This window comes from Barbus barbus (assembly GCF_936440315.1).
Source record: "Barbus barbus genome assembly, chromosome: 44".
Lineage (NCBI taxonomy): Eukaryota > Metazoa > Chordata > Actinopteri > Cypriniformes > Cyprinidae > Barbus > Barbus barbus.
The window spans coordinates 7131773-7149489 of NC_136722.1; the positions used below are offsets into that span (position 1 = coordinate 7131773).

General features: G+C 38.3%; 1 protein-coding gene across 1 annotated transcript in view; it reads right to left on the reverse strand.

The window, feature by feature from the left end:
* Positions 1-16933, reverse strand: part of ofcc1 (orofacial cleft 1 candidate 1) — a gene marked incomplete at its 5' end in the record, with an annotated part of 77613 nt that extends 60680 nt beyond the window's left edge. Inside the window, 4 exons of the mRNA XM_079406510.1 lie at positions 4128-4219; positions 9119-9213; positions 15520-15677; positions 16914-16933. Of these exons, the coding sequence (XP_079262636.1) occupies positions 4128-4219; positions 9119-9213; positions 15520-15677; positions 16914-16933 (365 nt within the window). The remainder of the gene's footprint in view (positions 1-4127; positions 4220-9118; positions 9214-15519; positions 15678-16913) is intronic.
* Between the last annotated feature and the right edge of the window lie 784 nt (positions 16934-17717).

Here is a 17717-nt window from a genome sequence, read left to right on the forward strand (position 1 = left end):
TCATCTTTCTCTTTTTAGGACAGGAAAAGTCACAGATATAATTGATATGAGATTTGGGGGGTATATTTCAGTGTAATTAGAGTCTTGATAATTGGGCTAATTAGATATAATTGTTGTGTGAGACTGAGTTTGATTAAAACAGGTTTCCCCAAAACGAGATAAGAGGGAAAATATTTAGTTGACAGGATGACATTTGCGCAACATAAATATCCAGAGTAATTAATGAACAAACACTTGCATGCAGTGGAAATGACTGCAAAGTTAAACACACACATGCAGATAAAAATATTCACTGTCCTGCTCACTGAGACAGGAATCTTTGACAAGAATTATCTGCAGAGAAACTGCAGAACTATATCTCAAGGCAACATTCAAAGGAAATATTCAAAGGAAAAAACAAGACAGAAACTTCTGTCACAGTATAAATAAGTCATTAACAATAGCTGCCTCGCTGTAGGCAGATCTCTTCTAAAGCAGCATCCCTACCAACATGAAACACCACAAGTGATCGATTTGATATGATCAACATAGGTAGCAACTTCACACAACACATAAAGTGCTCCTCGCAAGAGACTTGAAAAGTAATTCCAGTAGACTTTGATGTCTGCATGTGCTAAGCTAATAACCTGTAATAAGTATAAAAACAATGCAAAGAAAAAAAAATAATAATGTTTAAAGAGACTGAACTTTATAGTACTATTTGTAAACAGGTGTATTTATAATCAACATTTCTCTCAACTTTGTCCACCATTTTTACATGATGCATTTTGGGACTGCCGTGTGTTGGAAAAATGTGACTATGCCTTGGATTGTAGCCAGACACCATATGCGCATATTTTCTTAGTTAGCGTTCAACTAGCGTTTGCCATTTTATTTTCTCTACTGTATCTGATTTTTTTTTTTTTTACAAAATACCAGATCAAATAAGGTGGAAGGTCTTCAAACTCTTTTTGTCATACTTTCTTATTTTGAAATGAGTGCAGACTTATCAATATTTGCGCTTTGCTGCATTTTGTTTGTTCTTTGAAATTGTAATGTATGGTTTAAGGTTATTACTCTGGCAAAGGTGTTTGATATGTAAATCAGGGAGAGGATCAAATGAGAGGAGGATAATAGAACTCAAAGAGAAAGAACGAGAGCAGCTCTGCCCATTCAGATAAACAGCTCTCTGAGCGATACCCAGCAACACTTGCTCCCAGTTCGCTGAATACCACAAGCCTTGAGACACGGGTTTTTGTCTGAGCTGTGTTTTTGTCTGAAGCGCTTTTGACTTTTACACTGTTTCTACATCATGTGAGCGTTATACTGTGGAGTTCCCATTAAAAATAAACAACACTGTCTACACTGGAAGCTTATACAGAGCTGAAGAGCTTCTTTATTTTTATTTAAATAAACTGTATTTATAAATGCCGTACATGTGATATGAATGCTATGAATTTAATGCACTTATCAAATTCAACTTGTGATGTTTCTAAACTGGTTTACAAAATTAATATTCTGCTTCTTCCCATTTACAGGTGTGTGTAAGCATCCACATTTTTCATTAATATTAAAATGAAAATGGAGGTTGGTGAACAATGTATAAAGAAAAAAAGTCAATATTTCATATCTTATATTGTAGCTTCTTAAAATTTTTGGCTATCACAGCAAACTCTATCCATTTTATTAGACTACATCATGAGGTGCATCCTTTTTAAATAGTACTGAAGGAATGCCCTTTGTGGATACATGACCTTCTTCATTCTTTCCTTTTTTTTCTTTAAATACAATTTTATTTTTAAAGAATTCATACATATGCACAATTTGTAACATTTCAAGAATCTAAATATACAAGCGCCACCGCACAACAGATATTAAACATGCATTACCCTCCAGGGCAAGTCTCTACCAGTGTGTTAAATATATTAACCAACAAGCTACTCAATTAATACTTTACATATATAATAAAACTAAGGTTTCATAATGTACAGTTTACAGGCTCAGCCCTGTTTGTTTGAAGTTTTTAGTCGGCACACATTGTACTTTCAGAGGTCATAGAAGCGGGCTGAGCATCAACTCATACGGATTTTCCATGCAAACAAATGGGACAGCAGTTATCAATAAACTCTTGGCTGTGAACTGTCAACACCTCTGCCTGAGCTGCATGCATTTCACAGCAGCAGAAGAAAAAAAAAAATCAAATGCAACAACAAGTCTCTGCTGATTCTCTAGATGGCAGTAATATGCCTCACTCATTCACATATCAAACCGTGCATGAAGACAGCATAGTATCACGTGAGTGAGGGAGGTTATGTCGGATCTGTCACGTTCAAGTAAACTGAGATAATTCTTCAAATTCAGTTTTGACTAATCAGGCAAAATGAAATTTCTTCAATCTGTTTCATGTTCAAACATTTATAGCATGTCCTGGGAAGAAAAGATGGGCTCGATCAATGTTCTGGTAGATTCTTCTTCATAATGACAGCAGTATTGGGAAAAGTGATTCTTTGTTATGAAAACTGCACATAAATACCAGATAAATTTAAAACAGGATGTTTTAAGTAAAGCAAATTTCTTTTTTAATACTTTACTGTAGAATGAAAGTCTGGGCAGTCTTGGACGAGGCCAAATCGAGAAATTATAGAAAATTTTAACTTATAAAAAAGAAGCTGTTAGAGAGAATAAAAAGCTTAAAGCTATTAAAAACCTCAATTATAATTGCACAATTTAAAGCATTTATTGTTTAAAACCAAAAGTCATAAAAAATGTATGCACGTTATTTGAATACAATGAGCAATTAATTGACAAATCAGGGTTATTCTAAAATCATCCTGGGGGAAAGAAAAGTTAACTTCATTGAAGAATCACCCATGCACACACACACATTACACTAATAATACACCCTAATAATGGCATAACTGAGTTTGCATCCAGTGAAATGAATCAAAGAGTTTTCTCTAAAGTCAGCATGATCTCCGCAGGATTGGTTGTGCGAGAGCCATGAGAATTTTATAAAATGAGATTTGCATTTCAAAACATTATTAACAAACAAAGAAACAGTCGATTGAATTGTATTTCAGATGGCTTACATGAAAGGCAGTGGGGCTAAACTCTGCCCATCGATGTTTGGCTTTACGTTTTGAAGTCCTTTATTCTGCTTTGGGTTAGCAGTTGTGCTCCAGCCCTCTCTTCTCTGATGTGTGGCCTGAGTTTCATTTGATTTCCTCTCATACTTACAGCAGCACAGCTTCTGATCTTGTTTAATACTAGTCCAGCGGCAACAAATTACCAATTTTCAGAAATGAGCAGAGGTAGGCAGCTCTAAATCCTATAAAATCAGTCGCTCTTTCTTTCTTCTCAGAGAAATACACAGCGTTGGCAATAATTCGGGCAAAATCAAAATAAAAACACACACCTCAATTTTTTCCCTCTATGGATTTAGGCGAGCGGCTTTCATCGCAGGCACGTGCAGTGAAATTTAGGTAAGTGTTTTGTAAAATGCAATTTGACGAGGCCGTTTATAAGATTTGTTCGGTGCTGCTGTTTGTGTCGGTGTGTTTTCACTCCTGTTTTCTCATTAATATCAAATGCTGTAAGCCACAATAAAACGCAGAAAACACTCATTCGTAGGCCTGCTTGTGCACTTTGCATCACTAAAGAAAAAGCAATTATCCACAGCGCAAGGTTTTATGTGTTGCCGATGTTAACGTTACCTTGATCCTTTCAATAAAAACACACATTGAATCTGACAATAAAGCGACATTCATATTGCGGACAGCGACATTCATATTCAGCCTCAAATAAATCATGCAAGTTGATGTGTGTTAATATATGCACTGAGAAAAGGCTGCAGTATTATAGGGTCACAACTCAACAGTAACAATTTTCAAAAAATATTGGAAAATTAGGTGGTGTGATTTATATATAATCTTAGTATAAAACATAATAAGATATAGAGGTTGTGTGTGTGTGTGTGTGTGTGTGTGCGTGTGTGTATGTGTGTTATATGAAGGCCTTTAATGTTTATCCCCAACCTGCCACACAGTTTTCAGAATGGCATACTTTGCTGTTTGCTGTGGTCAGTGTTCACAATAACATAACCATATATACCCATACACATGAATCTGGCCTTGAGAAATGACACTTACCTCACAGAGAAGGTGAACTGGTCTAGCTGATCTTTAGGGAGAGGTTTGAGCGCCTCACTGTTTCTCTCGATTATCTTCTTCTTCCTGCCGCTCTGATCGGAGAGACACATGTGCATGTCATTTGTAATCATAGCAGGAAACAGTTGCAGTGATTTATCTTGGGAATACAATGACAGCAGCACACTTCACCCTGACATCATCTCTCAAACACACACACACACAAAACAACCAGCACAGGAAACGAATGACATTCACATTACAGACAACATCTAATCAAAGTTGTCGGAAAGACAGAGATTGGATGAAATGAAAAGAAAGGCAGTCACAAAAAAATAGACAAAAACAAGAAATGATATGTTTAAAACAACAACCTGGCTTACTCAAACTACTGAATTCAACTCTATGAAATCATTATGAGTCAAGAATCTGTGTAGAAAAGCAGCAGAAGTGTGTTTCCAACTCAAATGATATTCCAAAAGAGAGGCATCTCTATATATTATTTCGTCCATTTCTTGCAAAAGATGATTATAAACAGTACTTAATTCAATGCTGAAAAATATCAGCAAAAACAGTCCAGTACAATTAAACGGTCTCTTTTATCCAATACTTACGTGTTTTATTTTATTTGTGTATTTTTTTGCTTATTAGAGTATGGTATTGATAGCTTAGCAACATGTTAACAACAAAATTATATACTTGAGTTGAGTCTTCCATGGTAAAGTGTACACATTTCCTAATTTATGTAATTTATTTAAAGGGGAAGTCGTGGCCTAATGGTTAGAGAGTCGGACTCGTAATCCAAAGGTTGCGGGTTCGAGTCTCGGACCGGCAGGGATTGTAGGTGGGGGGAGTGAATGTCCAGCGCTCTCTCCACCCTCAATACCACGACTGAGGTGCCCTTGAGCAAGGCACCGAACCCACAACTGCTCCCCGGGCGCCGCAGCATAAATGGCTGCCCACTGCTCCGGGTGTGTGTTCACGGTGTGTGTGTGTTCACTGCTGTGTGTGTGCACTATGGATGGGTTAAATGCAGAGCACGAATTACGAGTATGGGTCACCATACTTGGCCGTATGTCACTTCACTTTCACTTCACTTTATGAGGTTCCATTTGATTTAAAAGGTAGGTAGCTCTCTAGGTTGTTGAACAGAGCTTTTTGGGTGCTGAGTAGACTTTGGAAGACAGTTCATATCAGTTATGAAGGGCTGCCCTACAGTCACAAAAATTACTGCATGCAATGAAATCAAAGCAATATATTCAAAGAATAAATGTGAAATATGAACTGGCAACAAACAAAGTTTTTCTTCTGTAAAAGAATATATATATATATATATACTGTAATACTGTATTCGATAACATATTCTGCCACAGAACCTCTTTCGACTGGCCTGTTGGAAACCTAAAGATGACCATTTGAAAGTTGCTTGTAGCATTTTTTTATTTTTTTTTAACCACATAAAATCTTGCCACTATTTGACAAATATGAGCAAAATCGGTGTCAGGTGTTTCTGTGAGTCAGGGGAACTAGCCAATCAGAAGCTCTCTGCCTGTCAATCATTTTGCACATACTGTTTGCTTTTGAAGGGTGTTTTGAGGAACATGTGGTTGGGATTAGAAAAATAGCAGAAGTTAGCCAAACGGCTGAAATCACTTAAAGCACAGAAGAGTCATACGTAATAAAAAGGAAATTCCGTATTTTAAATAATTGTTTTAATCTAGTCCAATCTTTTAACAGAATGAGTCAGCCATGGACATTTTGGACCCAGTTATCCATTAAAACTCCAGTCATGGTGGACACCAATCAGAAACGTTTTCGGCAGAATTAGCCAGATATCCTCTCATAATGAACCACATTCAAGCCTTTTAAATCAACACCACTCAATACATGTCAACCTAAAACTGAGTCAGCAGGTTATTAAACTCTCTACTGAAACTTCCAGCACCAGGGCCCAGAGCTGTAACCACCACATACAGTGAGGGGGACAATAATTAGAAATGGCCAAACTGTTTCCCCCAATAATTAGAAATATTTTAAATTCTTGCATTGCTCTGCTGCACTTCATTATGTAGTGCTCCGTCTGTTGTTAGGATAGCAAAAAGATTTAAAAGTTGGCAGGCTTGCTTGAGGGGTCTAACAATGGTTGTCAATGGAAACATGACTGAGATGGCCAATCAAATCAAAGTAGGCGGAGTTTACTGTTCACAAAGTCAAAGTACAAATTCCAGTATCAGTTTTATTAATGAAGGACAGACAGGTAAGAGCAAAGCATTTAAAATTTGACAATTGTTTTATGATAGACCAACATGACTGACAAAATGATAAGACGATAATATCCAGCGATGCAAACAACTCAAATTTTTCTCAAAAATTATAATTTAGCTATTATCTAGGTGATTCATGTAATTCCTAACTGAGTGTGATGAGACAAGAAGCGTTTTCTGTTTTCAACATATTAGGCATATGAATAAGAGTTAATGTGTGCATGTTTTCAAATAGTATTTGCAAATAGTTCAAAAATCATTACTTCCCAACTAGAATTACGCATCATTTTCTTTTAAAGGACTCTCCCAATATTCAAGACATGGCCAAATACTGACCGCTCAGTTTAATGTTGGGATGACATCTTTAATTTTTTTATTATTAAATTTTATGGTGGTCTGCCAAAGGTCTGACATTGGCAGATGGCCAATAAAATAAAAAAGAAGAGCTGTACAGAAGTCAAACATGAAGTGTGAAGCGTCAGAATAAAGTTTTAAGAGAGGTAAGTAGATAAGCATTTGATGTTTAAAAGTTAATTGGCAGACAATTAAATCCAGTGATGCAATGTATTCAGCCTGTTCTGTCCTATTTTGCTTTTAGAATTGAAAATAGGCTTTATCATTTACATTATTCATGTAATGTATTTCATACCTATACTCATATTCTATGTTTTGTCCTCTTTCAGGGTAGTTGCTTAACTTCACGGGGCTGGACCAAATTTTTCTTGAAGACCCCCTCCTCCAGACACACTAAGTACTAGTAACTCAGCGGTAGTTTGGCAATATAATAATTCTTCACAGTTCCTCTAAAATACTGTAGCTTTGTAGACACAGAAACAGGGGTAGATAGAGCTAGCCAGACATCCCCTCATAATGAACCATATTCAAACCTTTTAAACCAACAATAAAATCAACACCACCAAGAAAATTTGACTCAGGAACACGGGTAGATAGAACAAAACAAGGCAAAAACGGAAGTCCAATTCTGAGCCCGCATAGCTCAAGCATACAGCAGTGTATTAGAGCAGTCCTGTCATAATTGGAGTCCATTAGAGTTCAGAAGTCATTTTGAGCTGTAGCAGAGAGAAACACTGGGTGCCGATCGTTTGTAAGTCTGGCATTGTCTGATGCCTTGGGTGGGCTCAGACGCGCTGCTGCAGCACAGATACTGTCTGCATACATGTTAATGAGTTCCCCCATATGAAAGATCACTGTCACCAATCCAGAAATTAAAAACACATTGGACCACATACAGCAAACTACAGAGAGGAACAACACAACAGAGAAGAACATTATAGCTAGAGAAAAAGGATAAAAAATACAGGATATGTTTTTATGTTGAATTTCATGGCTGGCTTCCAGGTTTCCAGGTTTCCAGGCAGGTATGGCATTGTTCATGTCATCACTAGGCTACTGGTGAACAATAGCTGATAACAGAAGAAACCAAAGACAGGCAGGAATATAAATATACCATAAAATGTTAATGTTATATTCCAGAAAAAAAAAAGTATTTAAGCAATATGTTCTTCAAATTTAATAATTTAAGTTTTGAACAGTTACTTTAAAGAGGAGAAGTATAAAAATGATAAAAGTATGTAGAAGCATGGCCTGAAGACGCAAAATATTAATACATTAATAATATATTTAGTAAAACAAATCTAAATACAATTTTTGCCATGTATACAATTGAAACAAACAACCTGGACAACCCATTAGCTTTCCCTGAAAATCAAACCTATGTCGTCTGCATTACAACTTATTTCAATAAACAGATTTAATTGTTGATAGTGATGTAATATGGATAATGAGGATAGTTTCTAATACAATGTGCACAATTCCATTCCTGTGATTAATCTGCCGACGCATGTAAAAAGCAGTGAGTTTGCATGTTCCTGGCATCCTATGACAACAGTAACAACAAAGACAAACGTGGCAAGAGAGAACACACAAAAGACAGCAGCACCAGGTCAGCACAGAGAAGTCATTTTGTAATTACCACTTCAAAGTGTGGCAGGTAACGTTGCAGCTTTGATTCATTTAGCTTAAGTCCTGAGAAGAGCAGGAAAAGGCGTGTTGAGAGCAGTTAGAGAGAGAGAGCACCGGGCTGGCACTTCTGATTTCACAAAATCTGAGCTGTTTTGGCTTGTCGAGCACATCAAAACTAGCTTTGAAGACTGCAAAATACCTGTTAGTGTGAAATGTATTTTGACAAATCTCAGATAATAAGGGGAGTAGGGAGGTGCAGCAGCGGCGTCATGCACCTTTTTTTTTTTTTTTGTGTGGTGGTCATGGCTCACTGGGTGCCTTGGGCTAAATAAGACATGACTAAAGAAATAAACCTGTCACATAATTACCCAAGATACAAACTATGTGTGTGTGAATCCAATTAAAATAAAAAAATACTATAGTATACATGCTAGTAAAGTTATGTTTTTTTTTGTTTTTGTTTTTTTTTGTTCATATGAAAAAAGTCAATGAGATTCCATGCACACAGATATAGATTGCCAAAAATAGTATGATAGTATATTAGAATGTGTAATAATTCAAACACTTTTTACCTACTTATTACAAAATAATATTACCAACTTTTTTTTTCTATTTTCTTTTTTTCCCCACTCTTTTAAGCTTGCAAGCTTTTAATCTTCCAAATGTTTGAATGGGCATGGTGCCTCTGAGGAGAAGTGAGAGAGAGGGTCCATGTTCAAGGTCAGAATGTTTCCTCATTCAAGTTACCTTGCAATTAATTTCGGCCTTGGTTTTCTCAGCGATGGGGCGGTTTGTCTGGTTGCTGGTCTCAGAAGCTGACACAGCTCCACTGGGGCTCTTACCTGCAATGACATTACAAATGATCCTTTGTTCTTGTAAGGCAGAAAATAACTTATGATCAGTGATTTTTGGTTTAATTAATTAAATGGGGATTGCATAATCTCCAACTTCACAGATGAAGCACAAAAACAGAAACTTTGGTATAGTTCACCTATAACGTAAGGTAAAATAAAATAAAATAAAATATAATTTAATAAAATAAAATAAATTAAGCAAATTTACATAATATTTAAAAATAAATTAAATAAGTGAAAACAAAATGATATATTATGCATATAAAGCACAACTAATGAGAACGTTAAATGCCTGTAGACTTTCAAGAACAATGAAATGTACAACTAAAAAAAAAGTGATGAAACTTTCTCTTCACTTATATTCTGTTATTTCTCGCCCTCACACACATCATCAACATCTCTGAGCCCAACCTCTCCTCTTTTTTTTTTTTTTTTATTATTGCTTTAATACACACAATTAGACATGATGAAAAATCGGGAAAAAAATTAAATTTAGTTGTAATACATTTTGCCATTCTTCCTTCCTTTGGAAAATTACTTTTGAAGTGTTTTCTCTCGCTCTCCGTCTGTAATTTAAATGGTAAGCTGCCAGATGTGTGTCTCATGCTTGAAGTGCAGGAGCTTTGCATTATTTAGCATATTAACATTCACAGAATTTAAAAAGAGGGTTCCTGCATTGCCTGGAGCTTCCAATTAAGTAAACCTTAGCTTGATACATGTAAAAATTTTACCATGAGAAACTTTTTTCATTGCGTTTTTCTCTTCGCCTCAGCCAGTCACATCTATATAATAAATATGGAAACTTCCCAGATGATATAATTTTTCTCTTGCTGCGGGATTAAATATATCAGTAATAATAACTTTTAAATATAGGCAACGTATCAGGAAGGCTTCAGAAGACTCAAATAGGTTTTAATAGCGGGAGCGTTCAGGGCTGGTATGTCCTCAGTGCTGTTTTTGAACTGATATTACATTTAATCTGAACGCAGATGTAGGTTTTAATTACAAGTTATACCAGTAAACATCTGAGATGCCTACAGGTGAAAGCATTACATCTGCCCTATCTTAACATAAATACGGGTGGTTATTTCATTATAATGAATACATAATCACGTTCAATTGCATGGCTTACCTCTGATGCACTGTAGTGAAAAGCCTTAAGAAAAAACGTAGACAACAGAAACAAATTTCAGACATTTTCTACTACTGAAGCTTGAAAAAAGTGAAAAAGTGTTGGAGGGGAAATTTGTCTTCAACAGAAGATATGTCAGTCTGTTTTCTCTTGGAAGAGACACAGTTAATGACCCACGAAACCATATGGAGTTATATGTAAAAAAGGTTTATTCAAAACCTTCACGTTATGAGACCAGCCCCAATGGTTCTCTGCCATTCAATATTGGTGTGCTTGGTTTATAATGGTTTTGTAATCATTTCTTCACATGGTTGCTTACTACAGTTTGTTCCAGTTTTTTACCAGGGGAGTTAATAGCCTATTTTGTTTTCAATGTTTAAACTTCCTGCACTATATTATTATTTTGTCCAATATGTTGCTTATTAAAGAGTCCAGATGGCAGCGATGAATTAATTAGCTTCAACAATGGTGTTACATCTCCAAGGTAAAATGTAACCAATACGAAGACTGACAAGTTTAGCAAAAGTTTAGCACCATACAGCAATGCAGTTTTCAGGTTATCTATCACTTAAATCAAGAAAAGAATGCAACAATTTGCCATCATTTGATTTTTTTTTTTTCCAACAATGATACTTTCGACATGCATCATCAGAATTAAAAAAGATACTGACACAGTAATAAAGACATTAGCCTTACATAAACCGAAGACCCCTGTCTCTGCCGTGTGCAGTGGATGATTTTTTATCTAAGGTTTAGCCTGTTCCAATCTACGGCCTGCAGCGATGTGGAGCAAAAGCCTGCCCTCCACCTCTGTTCTATGTCCAGAGACTATAATCCCTGTCAGCAGAGCATTCTGCCTGCCTTTGCGTCATGATCATGCATGTTTTAATAGGCCAGCCAACACAACTTTGCAACTTTGCCTTTAATTATCCTTCCTCCAGCCTGATGCTCAGATGGTGTCGGGTCTGAATTAGCGCAGCGTTGACAGCTGTAGGCTATGTCCATGAACTTGGAGTGCTGCAACCACAACCCACGTTCTCCCAGGGTGAACAAGAGAGGCTTGTTATCCTCTGCTTACCATGAACGCACAGAGAGTAGGAACTGGGCCTGAAGGGTTGGGTGACCGACGGAGACCTGTACACTCACCTAGGTTTCTAATTGCCCTGGTGTTGGTTCCAGAGTTGCCAACAATCAAAGGTCAGTGAATTATTGATTACCCATGAGCATAATCCATGACTCTCATAATTACCCGATGTAATAGGAATAATCAAAACAAAGGGAAATAAAGTAGAGAACATTTTTTAAAATAAATTATGAACAATACAATTTTTAATACATAAGGTTTTTAAAAATTATTGCTCTAACAAGGAACAACTTTTGGTTGATTGAAAATGTTTTGATCAAAAGTGTGTGTGTGTGTGTGTGTGTATTTATATATATATTATATATAATACCAAATTATCCATAAGTTAAAATAATGTACTACATAAATTAATCATATCATTTATTAAAAAAATAAAGTTCTAATTATTATAGAGCATTTTATATCACATGACATTATATAATACTTTAATCATTATAGAGACTTACAGAAGCATTATTTTACAGTCATTCCCAGGTTCCATGACTGTGGGAATCGTGAGCTTTTTCAAATATTTGAAACTTAGCAAGTATCTGCGCATTTACAATGATATCATGTTTAAAAATCTGCATTATGCAAGGCTTGTCATTTCAGAACAGTTTGTTTTTCTTCACATAAGCTAAGCAGCCTTTGGGAATGTCTGTCCGACTCCATCACACATACAAACCGAGTTTGATGTAAGCAAGGTTAATTCATCCATTTAAAGACAAGCAGTGGTAAATTAATTGGGCTAAAAATGCAGTGTGATTTAGTGAGTATGATCCTGTATTAGGGTTATCTGCAGTGACCGGGACTGGCCCCTGAGGGACAATAATATAAAAGAGCACGGCTGTGTTCCAGAAACACTCCAAGAGCAAATCTTGGAAACTGTCATTGCGCTGAAGGGCCGAGTGTACTACGATGCATTTACTTAAGGGGCAGGATGCAATCAAACACAGCTTCCAAAATCCCCACTGCATGCAGTTACAGATCCACTAAGGGTGATCAAGGCAGAAAGGTCTAATTTAATTAGTCATTTGAATTCAAACAGACCTAGTGTAACTGGATCATTCACTTAATGTGAAAGGTCAGTTAACTCATAACGCCTGCAGCTACGTCATATGTTGCAATGAACATAGAAATGAGGGAAAATAATATTAGCTGTCAGTGCTCCTATTTGACATGTCTGAGCATTACAATAATACCTAAGAATGAAAGGAATGTACCTGTATTCTCAGCTGATTTTTGGAAAGAAAAAGACTGGAATGAACTGAGACATAGCTATATAGTGTGTTGTTGTTGTTGTTGTTGTTGTTATTATTGCTATTGCTATTATTATTAGTATTATTATTATTATTATAAATGTCTGAACACACACACACCAAAAAAACTGTAAAAATCTAAAAAGAAATGTTGGGGAAGGTACTTACTAAAGTGAAGCTAAAACAAAAATTTATTTTAAACATAAAACTATCAAACAATATTATATAATTCAATTATATAGAACAGTATTTGCCCCCCCCCCCAAAAAAAAATCACAAAAAAAATAACACCTAAAAAAAACCTTAGTCCATGGAGCCAACGTTGGATGTTCTCTATTTGCAGTTTTTCTTCACTGAATTTGATTTTCATTTCAGAGTAATGGGAGGTTGTCAGTCCAATCCCGCTCTCTCGCTTGATGGGAATCCTCCATCTGAATATCATAAGAGTGTGTAGCAGTAATGCAACCTGAACTGATCCTTATGCTAACGTCATTTCTGCTCAGCGGTTTAACGCTGTGATGTCCAGTGAGGGACACCTTTTGATCACTTATTCAAGTCAGATTGAGTTTTCCTCTGTTTGTCCGATACCTGCTTCTTTTTCATCCTATTCTTTCCTTCCTTCCTTTTTTTTGGCATGTATAGTAAGCAGAACACAATTCTCCCAGAGTGCCATAGCATGGGGACACTTCCCATGTGGGGTGTTAGGAGCACAGTGGGAGGTCAAAGTTCACGGCAGAGAGGAAGTGACAAGCTGTGAAATGTAAAAGACCAATTTCTTCCACATGTTGCGGCGCTCTGAGAACAGCGCCGAGCTGTCAGCTAGCATCACGCTTAAAATGGGACAGGTTGCTACCCAGCAGACCTGTCACAACTCATTTGTAATTAAAAAGCCTATGTGATGTTTAAAGCTGAGCACCCCAGAAACTTTTTTCTGGTTCTGCTCTGTTAAATAAAGATGAGTACTGCCAAAAAAAAAAAAAAAGAACAATGGTCTTTGCGCTAGATCAATACCAAATGAGACTGTATTGGCGTCAAGATGTTCTGTGACCCATGTGAGGACAGAATGCTCGGAGACAGGAAGGCGTGCCTGGGAGACGCACACTTATTGAAGTAAAAACTGCTCTACACATGGACGTGAGTGAAAGGAAACTGCTTATTTGCCTCTTTCCTGTCCAAACAAATTTTTATGCAATGGAAGTGCTGGATATTTAAGAGCATAAATTACACAACTGCTTATAAAAACTAGACTTTTTTTTTTTTCTTTTTTCTTTTCTTAAGAAAATAAGAAATGGTGCTTGCCTATATATAAAAAAAACTCGCCAGTGTAATTCTAGGGTGTGGGACGTTGCCAGAGCATTGCGGTTTCAAGCATATTTCTGCATGTATAGGGTGTTGTAGGTAGCAGGTAAATTGATAGAGTTGGGTAAACTGGTACATGAGAACACAAAATGTAACAAATCAAACGATTTAAAAGCACTGTAATCAAATTAGATAAAATAATCAGCTGAGTGTATGTATGTAAATGTTTTCCAGTTTGTTGCAAATGTGTTCTGAGCATTTCTTTTTTTTTAGCTCTTTGCTATGCAGTTTCCAAAGTGTTGTAGGTGGTTGCCAGAATTTTTTCTAAACTCAGTATTCTGAGTGGTTTTCAGTGGCTTGCTTTTCAGCTGTTCATATGTTCTGGGTGTTTTTTAAGTGATCCTGTGTAACTGCCAAGGTGTTCTGGGTGGTTGCTAGGCCATTGAAATGAGTTCATCTTAAAAAAAGTGCCCACCTTCAAGTCTTGATGACTCTAGATTTTTAAATGTGGTTCAGATAACAACTTCAGTGTAATGGGATATCTTTGTGTGTCTAAATGCTTCTAAAAGTAATTGCATGACTCTCCTCAAGTCACACAATTTGAGGTATCATTCATGGCTGAAAAAGTTTAATACTTCAAGTTAGTTGTTTGAAAATGTGGGAGCATAAGCTTAAAAAAAAAAAGTATTGAAACACCTTCAAAAGACTGAAGCATATACATGCTGTCTAAATCCTTTATAAACAAAATAAGCCAACAAAGAAGGCATCATTTAAAGACATGACGCAGACAACAACTCAAGCAAAAGGGCCCAAGTGACGTAACGTGAAAACAATGCCTGACTTGCTTCATTTGTTTCAATGTAACTATGAAGATTTTCAATACAGTATTCAGCACATAAACATATGGCATAAACTACATGTTTTGAAAGCTTTAATCTCTATGTGTACCGTTCCAGACTCGTATGCTATTTCCCAAACAACTGGCAAACAATGAACGCACTAAAAAAAAAAAGAAAAAAATCAATAAGCTAATGGAGGCACACACAAGCGAATGAGCCTTATTAGAGATCTCGCTATCACCCCATCCCGCTTAACGTTGACTGCTCACGGTTCAAGACAACAATGTGAGCCGGCTTCAGGCTGAGAGTTTTTATTAGAGGAAATATGTGTCATTTGCTAACGCAGCAATGGATGATGATGGTGATGATGGCATTCAGTGAGAAATGTCAATCATGTGTAAAGCTGAACGTCTTATGTTAGTGAGCTTCATTTACAGTGAAAACAATTCTGGCCTAAATGGCACCTATTGTGCTGCACAAATTGGACGTACTTTAGTCTGAACGAAGAAGGTTAATTTTCTCTGGATGAATGCCCCACCAAATTCTAACTGGCAGCTGCCATTTTGCCTCAGTGTGGGAGTTTGTGGCGGGCCATGACATTCGCTGGCATTTCTTCCTTTCGTGGGGGTGTAGAAGTCCTACCTGGCAGAGAAGCAGAAGAGCGGGTGGAGGTGTCCGGATGGGGATGAAGCCCCTGGCTGGAGCTCAGCTGGGGGTGAGAAGGGATCGGCAGGGTGAAGCTGCGCTCCGGCACCCCGGTGCTGCCCCGCGGGAGTCTCTTCACCTGCACAGAGGGATATCTGCTGATTGGCAAAGACTGATTATGAAAGGCATTATGAGACAGTTGGAAAATATATGCTGTACAGCAGTGGCTCTCAATTGGATTTGCTTCAGGACCCGGATAATTCAAGAACCCAGATTTAATGTAGTTTGATTGGACACAGCCTTTGACGTCAAACAAAAAAAAAAGACATGGGAAGCGTTTCTCCTCCATTTTAAATACAGATAAGTTCATTTCCTTTGCTATCACTCCTTTGTACAAATATGCTTACTTGCATTTTTTTATTTTTTTTATTTACTGTTGTTGTTTCTTTTACTGTCTGGGACTCTTCCAAAACAAACCTGTAATTTTTAACATAAAATCACAGACTGCTTCATTCTCATATGGAATATGAGTTCCCTATCAGTCGGTCACTCCAAGTCACGTCAGTGACCAACGAATTGGGATCTCGCTTAGAGAGACCAATCCACTTCGAGTGTAACTAAACGAGCCAATGCACATTGGCATGCGATTATTACATCCAGCTGCCGCTGATCACAGAGTGAGTATAAGTAGGCAGCAGGTGCAGTGCATATTCAGATTTTCCCTTCGGATCCGAGCAGTTACATCGTTCTGCTCCTGACTTCTGCTGATGAGTGAATTCAATGAGTTGAGCACGCTCTTCGGAAGACTGTCATGCTGGCAGTACGGCGCTTCAGCGGTGGTGGTTCTTCATGTGTTGAGTGGATTGCACACATCAGGTTGCAACACCCCCTGTTTGTGTTGCAGGCGACCATCTGCCCTGTGCGCTTCAGCACGCTAAAAGACCTTTTTCCCTAAAAGAGCATTCACGGGTGCGTCTTTTTAAAGATGACGTTGCATCTGGCAAAATCGACGTTACGTCTTTGTAAAGACGAGTTGGGTCTTGCTACAGACAACCTGTCACTGTGCGTTTCTGGATGCAGTCGTTACCTGGTGCCGGGTGATGATCATGATCGCTGCCTCACGTGCCTGGGCAGTAAGCATGCTGAGGTGGCGTTCGTGGATGGGGCTTCTTCTTATGGTGGGAAGATGATCATCTTGGAGTTGGAGGCCAGGCTCCATTACCTCGACAAAGGAGCGGAGCTCTGTTGCCTCTGCCTCGATCTGTTGCCTCTGCCTCGTTCTGGCTGCAGACAGACGAGGACTACTTCAGGTGGTGGCACGGATGGTCTGAGAATTACTGTGGTGGCAAACCCTCCGGTAGACCATCTGACTCGACTATGTGGTTCAGTACCCTCCCAAGTTCAGGGGCATCCACCTCACAGCAGTGAAGGCAGCTGATGCTCATGTCTTGTGTGGAGAGATTGCTGTCCTACTGGCAAAGGACGCAATGGAGCCGGTCCCTCCAGCCGATATGAAGACAGGGTTTACAGCCCTTACTTCATTGTGCCCAAGAAAAGCGGTGGGTTACAACCAATCTTGGATCTGCACATCTTGAACCAGGCCTTTCAAACAAGCCTCCATTCAAGATGCTCACCCAGAAGCGCATCTTCGGGTGCATCCGTCCCAAAGATCGGTTTGCAGTGGTCGACCTGAAGGTACACGTACTTCCATGTGTTGTTTCTTCCGCGCCACAGGCCATTCCTGCGGGTTGTGTTCGAAGGACGGGCATATCAGCAGAAGGTCCTGCCCTTCGGGCTGTCCCTGTCAGAGAGAACAGGGCATTCGCATTCTCAACTACCTCGACGACTGGCTCATACTGCCTCAGTCTCAGGATTAGTTGTGTGAACTCAGGAACTTGGTGCTCTCACACCTCAACCAGTTTGGCCTTCAGGTCAACTGGGAAAAGAGCAAACACTCCCCGATGCGGAGGATCTCTTTTCTCGGTATGGAGTTGAATTCAGTCGATCAGACAGCACGCCTCACGCAGGAACGTGCTCAGTCGGTGCTGAACAGCTTGAATACATTCAAGAGCAGGATGGCGGTCCCACTGAAATTTCAGAGGCTCCTGGGGCATATGGCAACAGCAGCGGCAGTCACGCCATTGGGGCTGTTCCATATGAGACCATTCAACTTTGGCTCCATGGCCGAGTCCTGA